The 13,882-nt window shown below is 37.1% G+C and overlaps 1 protein-coding gene across 1 annotated transcript in view; it reads left to right on the top strand.

The window, feature by feature from the left end:
• The first annotated feature begins 1,750 nt into the window (after window positions 1–1,750).
• Window positions 1,751–13,882, top strand: part of LOC140162830 (solute carrier organic anion transporter family member 2A1-like) — a 30,366-nt gene continuing 18,234 nt past the window's right edge. Inside the window, exons 1-2 of the mRNA XM_072186140.1 lie at window positions 1,751–1,867; window positions 4,383–4,879. Coding sequence (XP_072042241.1) covers window positions 4,401–4,879 — 479 coding nt within the window. The 5' untranslated portion in view covers window positions 1,751–1,867; window positions 4,383–4,400. The remainder of the gene's footprint in view (window positions 1,868–4,382; window positions 4,880–13,882) is intronic.

Genomic DNA, 13,882 nt, shown 5'->3' with positions numbered 1-13,882 from the left:
ATATACTCCATCGTATGACAATAAAAAATTGACACGTTAAAAAAAAGATATATATTCCCCACTGGTTGTATACATCCCTCGAAACCCAACACTATAGCGGCCATAAAACGTCAAGTTTTAAAAAACGACATTGAGTTCAAAACGATCGATGATGCTGAGATTGTAGACATGCAGAAGTGAAGATTTTGGGAGTTCTACAAGTTTTGTAGTCATATTTTCGACAACTCTTAAGTACATACTTTACTTGACTCGGTTCCTGCGTTTTATTCATCATCTCGGATTTTGACAAAAGTACAGGATCTAGAGTCTTGATTTTTGCCGGGTATGTTAGTTGATAAAGTGCAATATAATCGTGTAAAAAACAGAATTTTGAAAAATATTGAGGGCGTCCTCTTCAGCAAATGTTATAACAATGGCTTTAATAGCTAAACATATCAACCCACACACCACCTGTGGTATTTGGCCCAGGTCACTAATTAGGCAATGACTGACGTCATCTCCACACTTTTAACCATAGACTTCTAATAATCATATGCACTGATTTATTAATACATTTATAGTCTTTTTTAATGACATCTATCTTTATCAGTGCTGTTTCTTTCTAATGTAATTAATACTACGCTCGTATAGCAGTAAATAACCAATACATTGCATGGTTTATAACTAGTTTATAGAGATGTACAACTATATTACAGAAAGATTACAAACATGTTTGTGTTTGTGATTATATTCTAAGGGTCTATTATTGCTGATATTGAAGGGAGCACACCAGTAAATAATCGGCCCATTGAAATACGTGTAAAATGCCGGTTTTCTTTGCTCGTTTTAAGGCCCCGTTTGAGATATTTTATAACCAGTCGATTGCAAATCGATGAACGTTTAACATATGTTTTAATGTATGGGTAGCCTTCCACCTCGTGTTCCCGGTACGAGGCCGTAAACAGTGCCCTCTCAAGACTGCAAACCTGTTTGTGCCCACTTTTTCATTCGCGGACCTATTTTCTCGATAATTATAAAAAATGTGACTTTCTTGGCGACTCAAATTCATGCATAGGGTGTACACTTTTATTAAAGCTTCAATGTGCTACTATCTCTGATTATTAGTCTAAAGAACAGCCCCAAATACCTCAAAATGTTTTTGTATTTGACTGGAACTTATTAGGGTTACACAAATGGCTCATTGATTTAGTCGTGTGCGCCCTAAAAATGACTAGCTATTCGGAGCACATCAACATGGTCAATCAGAAACTATAGGGAGCGCTTCTCGAATTTTGAAAATCTGGACCACTGACCTCTATACATGGATAGCGGGCAGCGACCGAAAAATTGAAACCACTTGGCCGCCATTGGAGAGGGAGGAGTAAAAAAAAAGACCCCCCCTAAAGGTATATTGACATTAAAATTGAAATTAAAATTGAAATTGAAATTAAAATTGAAATAAAAATCGCTGCCGAAAAACTGGGCGTTACAAACTCAACGTCGTTTGTAAAAACTCGATGTTATCCTTTTATTCTTGACGTCATTTTTTCATTCTCGACGTCAATTTTGAAACTCGACGTTATTATGTAAACTCGACGTTTAATGGCCGCTGTAGAGTTCACAAACGTGCAGTGTCCTTTTTACCCTAAAATAGCCCCTGGAAATGGTACCAGTTTCACTTTGACCTTGGACCTGAACTCGAAACATAATCAAATCTTTTGTTCTGTGTTCATGTGAGTGTGGTATTCTTTGGAGCGGAAAATCCAATCAATGACATTTTGCTATATTCCGTATTATTAAGTATATATATGTACATGTATGACATTGGCAGCCATACGAGGAAAAAAGGAACATTAGTTGCGACAAGTAACTGTGTGTCGTAATACAGGTAAGATTTTCATTAATTTATCTTTGATCTCCAAAATGAGTGATATGTTAGCCATTATATGAGGCCAATATGAATTAATGAATTGTTTAGAAACAGTGATTTATTACATTGCACCTATATTACATCATGGTACTACTATACTGGGCCCAAGGATGTACTCCATTAGGCAGTTTTTACCCTGTCTGTCTCTCTCTCATTTTTGTAATTGCAAAAGCCGTTGGCAAAATTAATAGAAATTGTTCAGAAATTGTAATGCTTGTAAACACTGTCGTGAGCAGGGGGGGGGGGCTGCCGACATACTTCCGGTTCCTAAACTATTTCTAAATGCATCAGACCCTATAAAAATTTAACGTTTTCATGAAAAGGGGCGACGAAGTGTTGACATTTTTTCCTGAAAGAGACCATATAGAAGGCGCTATTAAGCCGTCCCTATAAATATTTTAAGCACGGTATTTTAATTCTCACTGCACGGATTTTAAATCTCACTGCACGAACGTGCCAGGAGGCACGTTAAAATAGCCCCTGCTGGACTTACATGGCAAAACTCCAAAATATGGCGAGTCGGTTAAAGACAACTAAACTTTGCAAGCCACAGAAGGAATAATATTGTACTGGTTTTTGATGTTATATCTATTCATCCTTCGAAATCGTAAGTAAAAAAAGTATCACTCTAAGTTCGCCCGACAACCTGGGTATGTGTTAATTAAACCATATGATTTTGAGCTACTTAGTTTTCTCTATTTGCCTAGAAATACTGGATTTTTCGATATTTCACATTTACGTTAGAGGGAAGGGTTCAGCGTCCTAACAAAATGACTTTCGTTTATAGGACTTCATCGAACTTTCGGGTTGTTCCCTTATTGGGCCCCGTATTGCTCTTTGTCCATGGGCCCCAAGGCTCTTGCAACGCCCCTGCCAGATGGCCATTTTATACAACAAAATCTAAAAGAGCGCTACTATAACCGTGACTATGAGCAAGAATTGATGTCGCATGATACCAGCATTAATTAAAACATGTGCGTTTGCAGACAGAATTACTAAAATGGTGATTGGTGGAATAAAAAAACCTAGATGTCAGAACATGTCACAGTGTACTGCATTTACAGCTGGTAATGCTAACACATTAGTAATTTATTCAAATATTCTAAGCAGCACAATAGCATCGATCACGTTGTAACATTTCAAGTTCTACTAAAGCCACATAGCTGTCATAAATACAAATTTCAACGAAATTCACGAATCTATGGAAGACGATTCGGTTTGTGTGGAGCTGAATCAGGTAGGTGAAATTGCTTTTACACAATACCTTTATTCACGTGTTTTGTTCTGCTTAATTTAAATGCTTTTGATGTATCATGTTTATGTGTTCATTTCCTCATTTCAAATATTGAGTTTTAGTTTTGGTTTTGGTTTTGGTCACGTGTTTTCCTATTATCCGGCTAAGCTCTTGACTGACATCATTATCGATATCTTTGTTTCTACCCTTTGTTAATATCTAGTGTTGCTCTATTATTAAGTCCCAGATTTATTGGACATGTAAGTTTTATCAGTAGAGAAATCCGAGCTTCTAGGCGTTTTGGTTTTCGTAATTGAGTGGCAAAGTCACTTATTTTGAATAATTGTGATTGTAATGCAATATATGGCACGCCACACCCGACATTAAACGCCGAGTATTAAAAAATAACGTCCCGTTTAAAAAAAAAATGACGCCCGACTAAAATTCAATCCGAATTGACTTGATTGCGATATTCAAGTACGCCCATACTTTATATGGCTGAGGAGCGGAAGACCCATTGTTAAAGCAACATGGTAGCATTGCTGAGAAGAACACCTTCAGTTTCATTTTAATATTTTAATATTTAGATATTTATATGATTGTAATTTACCTACATGACATAGCCTCACTGAAAAATTCCAGCCTTTTAATAGGTGCTATAGTTGTGACAAGATCTGAGATTTTTAATAAAATCACGGAATACGATCAAAATATCAGTCGAACTTGCGTATGGAACATATGTCGTTTTTCATGGATATTCGACCTTTTTGGCTATCAAATGCCTATGTACATTGATATCGAAGTGCAACATAAAAAAAAACAGAAAAGGCTGTCAAACAATTCGTAGTGAATTTCTAAATTTAATGGATGTATATATTTTTGTAAATCATTACGTCTCTTTCAATTTGAATCAGCTGTTGAATGGGCTATTCAATTTGAAATACACACTACCCCTGTGGAAGATTTTGGAAATATCTTCCACATGGGAAGTATGAATTTTAAATGGAATTAGCACATTAGGCAGCTCCATTTTAATTTCATACACCCTCTGAGAAAGATTCAGCGAATCTTCCTCAGAGGGAGGATGTGTTTCAAATGGAGCTGCCTATGTTAATTCCATTTAAAATTATACTCTCTGTGGAAGATATTTCCAAAATCTTCCACAGGGTAGTGTGTATTTCAAATGGAATAGCGATTTCGTTATGTAATCACGGTCACTTACTTCTTTAATTACCTCAGCAAACAAAAACGATCAGAATGCCTGAAGTCAGCTACGATCCGGCTCAGCAATCGGACTCCGATGCTAAGAAGACTTCTACTCCTAAGTACTTCCATCAGTCTTCACAGCCTGACGGTCAATGTGGCTGCGGTCCTTCCTGGTCGCCTTCCTGGCTGCAGTTTCTTCGATGGCCACCATTGGTAGTCTTCTTCATCTGGATAGTTTGCGTGCCTACCTTCATGAATAGGTCATATTTTGGCGCCACCTTAACATCAGTCGAGCGTCAGTTTGGATTATCGAGCTCCCAATCTGCTCTGCTGGCGTCATTGCCTAGCATAAGCGGCGCCATACTAGTGGTGTTCATAACCTATATTGCCGACCGCATAAGTAAGCCAAGGGTGTTGGCTTTGTCCTTTGTGTTTGTTGCACTTGGAAATATTTGCACCGCTTTGCCGCATTTTTTATCTGAACCGTTGGACACTGATGCACTTCTTGATGGTAAACGAGTATTAATAGGGTAAGTCTGCCGGACCAAAATGGCGAGGGATTACAGCAGGGAGGTAAATATTTACTGGGTGGGAAATTTATTTTTGCCCTCAAATTGGGGAATATAATTTACTGGGTGGGCAGCGGTGATTAATGGCATCCAGGCGTTTGGATTTTCGGAGATGTAGACCTTTTTCCAATTAGAACTTTAACCTCACCCTAAATGCATCTTCTGCCGATATTAGGATAATTATCATGTAGCAAACTTTAAACTGACCATTACCATGGTTACTCCTACAATCATCGAAATAAGTCTTCGAACGTTCAGGTGGTGGTCGCATTGCATCCTCTAAATTCAGTAAATTTTCATCGTCAACCGTGTAATTGAATGGGATTATTTTGAAATTTTAAAACGCTTGAAATATCACAAACAAATAGGCCTATGTTAATAAATAATATAAATACAAGCTAAAACCGTTGGGGTTCGAAAATGAACCCCACAAAACTAACAGAGTATATGGAAAATGTCATACGGCCGAGCGGTTTCACAAGTTGCCGACTCGATCATGCCATTCGCCGCCTGGAACGTTTGCGGAAAACTGTCATTCCCTCTACCTCGTGCAATGTTGAGAAATGCCAATGTTTTCAGCGGTTTCCCAATGTGTTCCAACATTGATTGATGGGAAGAGGGGAAGGGTAAATCATTGTTGTAGATGTCATGTTTGTTCCCAAATACAATATACGTCATTTCCATGATTATAAGAAATTCAGAGTGTGCCAAGCATTCCAAGTACTTTTTTCGATGATTATACATGTAGGTAGGAAAAAGCAGTAAAATTAGATGGGAAGGGTTATATTTTTGTCACAAACACACATCACTCACTGATTCACAGATTAAAGAAATATAAATTTAATTATACTTGTTTTGGATGAGTGGCATTTTCTAAAATGTGTTGAAATTATTTGAGAAGAAATTATGAAAATCTGTTAAAAACACGAACAAAAGTATATTTCTAAAAATATAAAGTATTGCCAAACTATTATTTGACCAAATATTTACAAGTAATTTCAATGTTGACAAGTATTTCCTGGTAATTTCCGGTATTAGAGATGCCCCTTTCCTTTTTTTTTCTGAATTCCTTCGTTTATAAAGTAATAATTCCGCATTTTAATTATCTTCAGCCCATTTTAGGACTTTTTTAAATCCAAATGTGCACATTATTTCAGGCATTTTTGCCACACATTTCAGGGTTTATGAGTGGCCCTAAGTGGCATATCTGCGTTATATGTTGGTAATCCCCAGTATTTTCTACCCAAGCCGGTAAATGAATTTACTAGAATTTGGCAATATTATGGCCAACCCTGAATTATATTGACCTATTTCCCAACTATAATTAATGTTTATTTTGCCAATTCTTATATTAAAGTAAATAACATAGGCCCCAATGTTGCACAAAATAATAAAGACCCATGTAGAATCACGGTCGAAAGGTGTAAAAAGTAATGAACAAAAAATAACATGTATTCTTTCAACATTTAGGGCGAATTTCTCGACGGGTGGCTTAGCAGTTGGCTAGTCTAGCCTCAAGGCTTAAGAGGTCGTAAGACCAGGCTTAACTGAAAACACGTTCCCGGAAGCACGGCTACCATAGCCTCGAGGCTTCGTTAGCCTGTGGGCCAGGCTTGTAGGATTAGCCTCAGGCTTCGGTAAAATTTGCATTTCTCGAAATCAGTCTTCTGTAGCCGTAGTCTACGCAAGCCTGTTAGGCCAGGCTTACAGCTGCTTTTCTTGGCCCTGCCTCAGAGCAGGTCTTAGGTCGTAAGCCTTGGTCTATTTCAATTTACAAATTGTTTAAATTGTAACGCAAAGTTTTTCTTTCATATTTTTGACGGTCTTTCAATTAACATGAGTAAGCAGTGGTGTAACTGGGGGGGGGGAGCTCTTGCCCCCTGCTTGCCCCTCCCCTCAATGAAAATGGTAAATTAGGCCTACTTCTGAGAGTTATTAATTAACCTCGTATTTGGTCATTTTAACCATAAAAACTCAATTTTTAAGGTTAAATAAATTGCACTTATTCCACTTTTGTACCATTGGCCTATATGTCACCAGCTTTACGGTCTTTTGCTAGTTCCGAGGAATCTTCACCCAAAACAACGCTGCTGCCACGCTTAAATAAGGCATTTGTACAAATCCAACACCCCCCCCCCCATGTCAAAAAGAAATCTACGCCAATGTTCCGGGGACACATTACAAGCAGATCCCATAAGTCCTCAGAACCACCCCACCCCACCCGTGACGCGGCCCAGTGCGACGAGGGTGTTGACGCGCTAACAAACCCGAACAGCATGAACGATGCCTGCCCCTCATTTATTATGTTTACCCCCGCTTGCCCCCACCCCAAATGAAAATGTATAGTTACGCCACTGTGAGTAATTTTCGATTTAGTTGAACATTTCAGCATTTTTTTAGTGTTCATTTGAGTTTAATTTTTTTTAAATAGCTGTTGCTATAAAGGCCTACTCGTTTTGAATGATGATTTTTTTTTAGCAACGAATATAATTTTTAAAAAAAATTGTACCAACAGATAACTTCATGTGAGATCTGAGAAGACTACTGAAAATATCAGCAGTAGATAGCACGTTGGTTGTCAAATAATGTTTGGTTATGTTCCTTAAATAATGTTTTACTTTTGACAAACATTCGAATGATTTGTTTGAAGTGTGAAACAATTTTTGCTTTACTTTTTAGGGGAATCACGGATTCCTTCCCATTAGACTTATAGTTTTACCCTTTTTGAAAAAAAAAAAAAAAATAAAATAAAATAAAAAAGCATAGACGCATCATTCATACAAGATGGACTCATACAAAGTCAAATGGAAATAAAATAATACATAAAAGACACAAAAACAGACACAATATTCTTGCATCAAGTTGTGACGGTACGGTATAAGCCAGTGGCGGATTTAAGCTGTCAGCAAGTCAGCAGTTGCTGACAGGGCCCCCTTGCCAGTTTGGCCTTCGGGCCCCTACGTTTGTTTTATAACACCAACCACAAAATGTGTAAAATACATCAACATTGTTCTGGTAAATATTAGCTGTACATATATCTAGTGCTATCCGTGCATTTTGACACTTAAGCTCCACCCGGGGTCCAAAGTTAAATTATGTGTAAATCTAGGACACATGGGCCCATGTAGATAACATTTACAAGCTGCATTTGGGAAAATGTGCCCCTAAAAGCGCCCAATTAGGGTAAATTTGGGTGCATTTTGGGTGTTTTTTGTGAAAAATTGGTATACTGCTGGGTGGCAAAAACAGCAAAAAGTAGGTATAGAGAAAGTCAGCATCCGAAATCCTGCGTGGCACATCCCCGTAATTTTTTTCGAAGACCCCCCCGGGATTTAAACATCCCTCTGCAGCCATGCTCTCTTTACAAGATATGAATGAAGCTGCATATTTGTCGGATTTTTTCGAGTTACGAATATACGACACTCTTCTTTCATCATCATGATCATAACATTTGGTTTGGTCATTTTCCATGCACAAAACTGAGATTTGCGGGCAACACTAGACGTGTGTATATAGTTCGTATGTTTTGTATAATTGCTCATAATTATGTTTTATTATTATTATTATCTAAATAACATGAGTCCAAATATCTGCATAATTCCCCAAATACAATGTATAGAAATGTCAATGCTTGGCATTCTGGAAACCTTTCAATTTCAAGCGTTATACAAGACGAAAAGCAGCAGAACATTTATACCCGGTGTCAATATAACCATAAAAATATAAAACGTGAGTAATTTTTTTTTTCATGGTAATCATGGTAATAATTGCAATCGTTAATTTTGAAGTTCTATCTTCATACATAATAAAATAATATTTTATGATGCGATAACGAAACGGTAAAATTTCCCTTATGTTCGTAACCTCGGGGTGATTTTTGACAGCCATAGGTATGTCTATGACAAAACAAGTGAACTCCATCGTTTCCTCTGTTAACCTCCAGCTTCGCATCATCAGAAGAATACAGCATCATATTTGGATACGGACACTAAACATCATGTTGTCCGTGCCCTTATACTTTCGCGTTTGGACTATGGTAACAGCCTTCTCTACGGACTCAAGTCTCAAGATCTTCGCCGCCTTCAATCCCTTCAACACAAAGCATCCAAGCTAATTTTCTCCGTTCCTAGACATACTGATCCAAAACCTCTTATGAACAATTTTCATTGGCTTCCGATTAGCAACCGCATCCAATTCAAACTCTGTCTTTTGATTTATAAGTGCCTGACTGACTCTGCTCCACGATACCTCATCGATTCAATTAGTCTTAAGCCAACACCTTCCAGTGGCCCTGTTACAAGATCTGCCATGGACAGGGCTCTCCTAAACATTCCCATGTGCAAGTTAACCTGTGGTGATAAGTCATTTACAGCTGCTGGACCGTCCATCTGGAACAGCCTGCCGCGGAACATACGGGAAGCTTCTTCTCTCATGTTTTTGCATAAGCGTCTTAAATCACCTTTATTTATGTAATCCATTAACGTTTATGATAAAAAAAAATCAATGAAGTAATTAAAAGTATAATATCAAAAATGTAACCATAAAAAATGTGAAAGCTTATATAGGAAGTTTTATTTCATTGTAATGCTTGCACGTGCAATCGAAAATTATAATAATGATATTTATGAATTGATAACGAAACATTTAACTTTCTAGCATAATTGATGATGATCAACTAATGATTCGGTTACAAGTGAGTTTCTGAGTGATCGAACAATTCCTGACTGCGAAGTTTCTTTTTGTAAACCCATTAACTTTGTGTTGCAACATACCAGGGGATGGTCGTTACGAATTTGTGAATGTGTTTTTCAAATGATGGATATGAAATTGACAATACGTTATCACGATTATTATTTTCACTGAAATATTACTTGCTGGCGTACTTTCTGTTTATGTAGGGAAAAGGCTGGAAAAGTAATCAAATACCCTGAAAATTTTGACCCGTTTTCCAATTTTTCAAGTGGAACTTGAAGCCCTGGAACCGCCATTCTGCAGGCCCCCGGGCATCTCTGCTGACAGGGCCTGTTCCCTTAAATCCGCCTCTGGTATAAGCCCAAGCACAAGACCGCGGGTCTAGGCTAGTCTTTGCGCCGGGAACATTGCGATAATGAGACGGCAACCTTGTTAGTACGGTAAACCGTGAGGACCACAGCTTATGCACATCTACCTCCAACAGCCTATACAATTAAGTCGCTGGTAGAAAAGGACGAGGTTGTCAAGCGTTAAGCCTGCAAGGCCACTAAGACTAGGTTGAATTTGCGTTGAAGAAATCCGGCTAGAGTTAAGACTCGGGCTTCGAGAGCGGGATAGGCTTAGTAGCCTCAAGGCCACCTTAAGACTAAGGCTTATTAAGACTCCTATCGGGAAACTCGCCCTTAAAGTTTACATTGATTGCAGGACATTATTTTCATAATTATAATACTATTACCTATTTCAAAAGAGACACTTTTGGGCAGGTATTCAATTTTAAATGTTTAACATATCCTAAATATCTTAAGATAGTTTGCTCCACAACTCCGTTTTTCCCAATGAAATCGGACATGCTAAGTTATGGTATTATAAAATTGGAAATTGAGATATCGGCCTTTATACAATATACCCAGCAAACACAAAACGTTTTCGACATCATTCGCAAAAGGTTATAAAAGGTTGTCAGAAAACGTTTAAATGTCGGGTTATATAAAGGGTATATTAAGAGTATAAAACGTTTTCATAACCTTAAAACATTTTTGATAATCTACTGCTCAGCAAACAAAAATGTTTTACAGAAAACGTTTAAATGTCGGGTTATATAAAGAGTATAAAATCGTTTTAATAACATTCCAAAAATATTCTTGAAAACTTGATACAAAACATTCTAAACAGAATGTTAGTTTGGAGTTGAAAAAATATTTTGCGAAAAATGTTTGCCCAAAATATTTGCAATAACGTTTTAAAAACGTTTTCATGACCTTTTATAACCCGACATTTAAATGTTATTAAAAGGTTTTGAAAAAACCATTTTTAGAACATTTCCGTGTTTGCTGGGTTCAAATATTTTAACATAAAGTATTGACAAAATATTTGGTAAAAATGTTTGCAAAAATAGTTTACAATAACATTTTTTGAAAACATTTAAAAATATTGTTGTAGTGTGTTTTCATACAAAACGTTTTAAAACGTTATCATGACCTTTATACAACCCGACATTTTAATGTTATTACAACGTTTTTACCTAAAAACCAAAAGCCAAAATATAACTTATTTAAAACGTTTTTAAAACGTTCTTGTGTTTGCTGGGTATAAGATGCCAGTTATATTCCGATCTGTTATTTTAAACATTATTAACATCACACATTTGCAACAAACCCAAATTGTGAAAAAAATCACCCCGGGCAGATTTTTTTGCTATTTCTCCATTTACGATCCTGCCCAAAAGTGATTCCTTTCGATACACCACGTCACATTTGTGCATGCGCAAAGACTAATTGAGCCATGTATATCTGGATTTAAGTTTCAAATGTTTCATGTCTCGTATATTAAAAAACACACCTCATTCAATTTTTATGGGCTCAAGAAATTATTGGGCAGTTTTGGGCAATGGGCATATTGAATTTACTGGGTGGGTAAAATACCATACTGCCCACCCAATTGTAGTGCTGTGCGCCCGTAACTCAATTAGGCGATTAACCAATCACGCACCAGTAGTTAAACACAGATTGTATGAAATCATACACTTCTAGTGCCCGTTTCTATTCATCGTTATGTATTCTTCTCCCGTGCATTATTTTCGCGAACTATCCTTCACAGCCCAAATTATATAAACCTGCACGCTAAACAATGCATTATCTAAAACATGCACGCTAAACAATAGATTCTAGATAATACGTGCACGCTCAAATACTAGAAATACTACTTTCACATAACCATATAGTAGAGTTAGGTGGCGCTTTCGACACAGAGGTCACATAACTATATAATTGTCTGTTCGATATATATACCATCAAAAAAGTACGAATATACATTCTGTGGTGTTAAAATGGTATAGTTACAAACGGTGTTCTATAATAGGGTACAATTACCGAATAGGGTGCAACCCGCTAGACTTGAGTCCAGTCCTCGTTTACGGAGTTTAGGGTTAGGGTTTAGGGTTGGGGTAGGGCAGTCTTGTAATAAGACTAGTAGAGTTGCACCCTATTCGGCAATCGCTCGTGCAAAGATCATTGTCATAAATTATTATTAATGACCTCAAATAAATCAAACATCAAATGAGAATAATCGAGCTTCTATTAATTAAAAAGGGCCAAAAACAGGTGGATCATAATTATACAAGATGACACCATTGCAAAATATTCAGCATTTTACAAATGAAATACATGTAGGCCTATATCTAAAATAACATAGCCGGGCCCGGGAAACACACACTAGCGCATAATATCATGATCATGCTTTATAATACCATAGGCATGTGTTTGAAGGCCTATGATAATTCTGAACAAATTGTTAAATCCCAATGTCGTGTGTTTTAATATAAGTAGATTTTAAAGTTCAAATTATAGAGCTATAAAGTCCAGTTGATATTCACCGTAGTACTAGTCGGACATCTAAATCGATCGTTTCCATGTGAACTGGTTCAGTGCTCTCTGTGTTCGAAACCACGATATTAAATGATCACAACATAAAGTCAATTGGTTACAAACCATGCGTGAATAAGTTACTAAAGTATGACGTATGGTGCAATCGATACCATTGATAGTTAACTTATACAGGGATTGATTTTCTTTACCAGTTAAATGCTACGTAGCTGGTCAATGTCCTGACGGTGTTTTTAAAATGTAAGATATTTTCCCTAATATTAAAACTAATATAATGAATGCAGCAATTAATATTGCCTATTGTTTTAATAGGCCTACACTCAAAGTGTATGACGGATAATGTACTCGTGCAAATGCATTCGTCAAGATAATTGCACTTGCCATGGAGTTATTGCATTTAGCTCTTGAGCCTATCGGCTCTCGAGCTAAATGCAATAACTCCACGGCGCGTGCGATTATCTTGACGAATGCATTGCACTCAGTTCATTATCCTTATCATAACCTTTGACCTAAATCAGCACTCGATATAAACACCATAATTAGAAACGTATTACCGAGTCATTTGACCGTCATTATATCTGGCGTTTCATCTTATTATGAGGTCCCCAACGATCTTTCACCAATTAACATGATTAATATGTTATATACCTCCCTGGCAGGTGGTGTATGACGTGCAGTCCCTAAATTCAGTAAATTTTCATCGTCAACCGTGTAATTGAATGGGATTATTTTGAAATTTTAAAACGCTTGAAATATCACAAACAAATAGGCCTATGTTGATAAATAATATAAATACAAGCTAAAACCGTTGGGGTTCGATAATGAACCTCACAAAACTAACCGAGTATATGGAAAATGCCATACGGCCGGGCGGTTTCACGAGTTGCCGGCTCGATCATGTCATCCGCCGCCTGTCCCTGGATTATAAATGAGATATCAAGAGGGTGAACGTGAATAAAACAGAAGAAAGGCCGGATAAATTTAGATAATTGAAAATGAAAGCGCAGAGTATGTAAAGAAAATGAATCAAAGAAAGTGGAGAATAAGGATGGAAGAAACAGAAAAAGAGCAATGACGTGGAACAGGGTGTGAGAAGAGTACCCCTGACCATAAATCGGAAAAGAAATCGGGAAGGTCGGCAAAGAAAAAAGGGGAAAGGAAAAGAAAAGGAAAAAAGAAGGAAAAAAGGAAAGAAACACCAATAACTGCTCAGTGTATCTTTCGTGTGGCCTGAAATCGAAATAAAGTTTTGTTTGAAAGCAGAAAGTCTTATCTCTCTAAATATAAAAAAAGATATACGAAGGCACAGATAATACCGGGCCAAAATGATGCACACCGAGAAAATGGTCATCCTTGTCCCAAGGCCCCAATCCCCAACCACCTACCAAAA

This window comes from Amphiura filiformis, chromosome 10, assembly GCF_039555335.1.
Source record: "Amphiura filiformis chromosome 10, Afil_fr2py, whole genome shotgun sequence".
NCBI lineage: Eukaryota > Metazoa > Echinodermata > Ophiuroidea > Amphilepidida > Amphiuridae > Amphiura > Amphiura filiformis.
The sequence above is the reverse complement of the archived record's forward strand: the minus strand, read 5'-3'. Positions and strand labels throughout refer to the sequence as shown.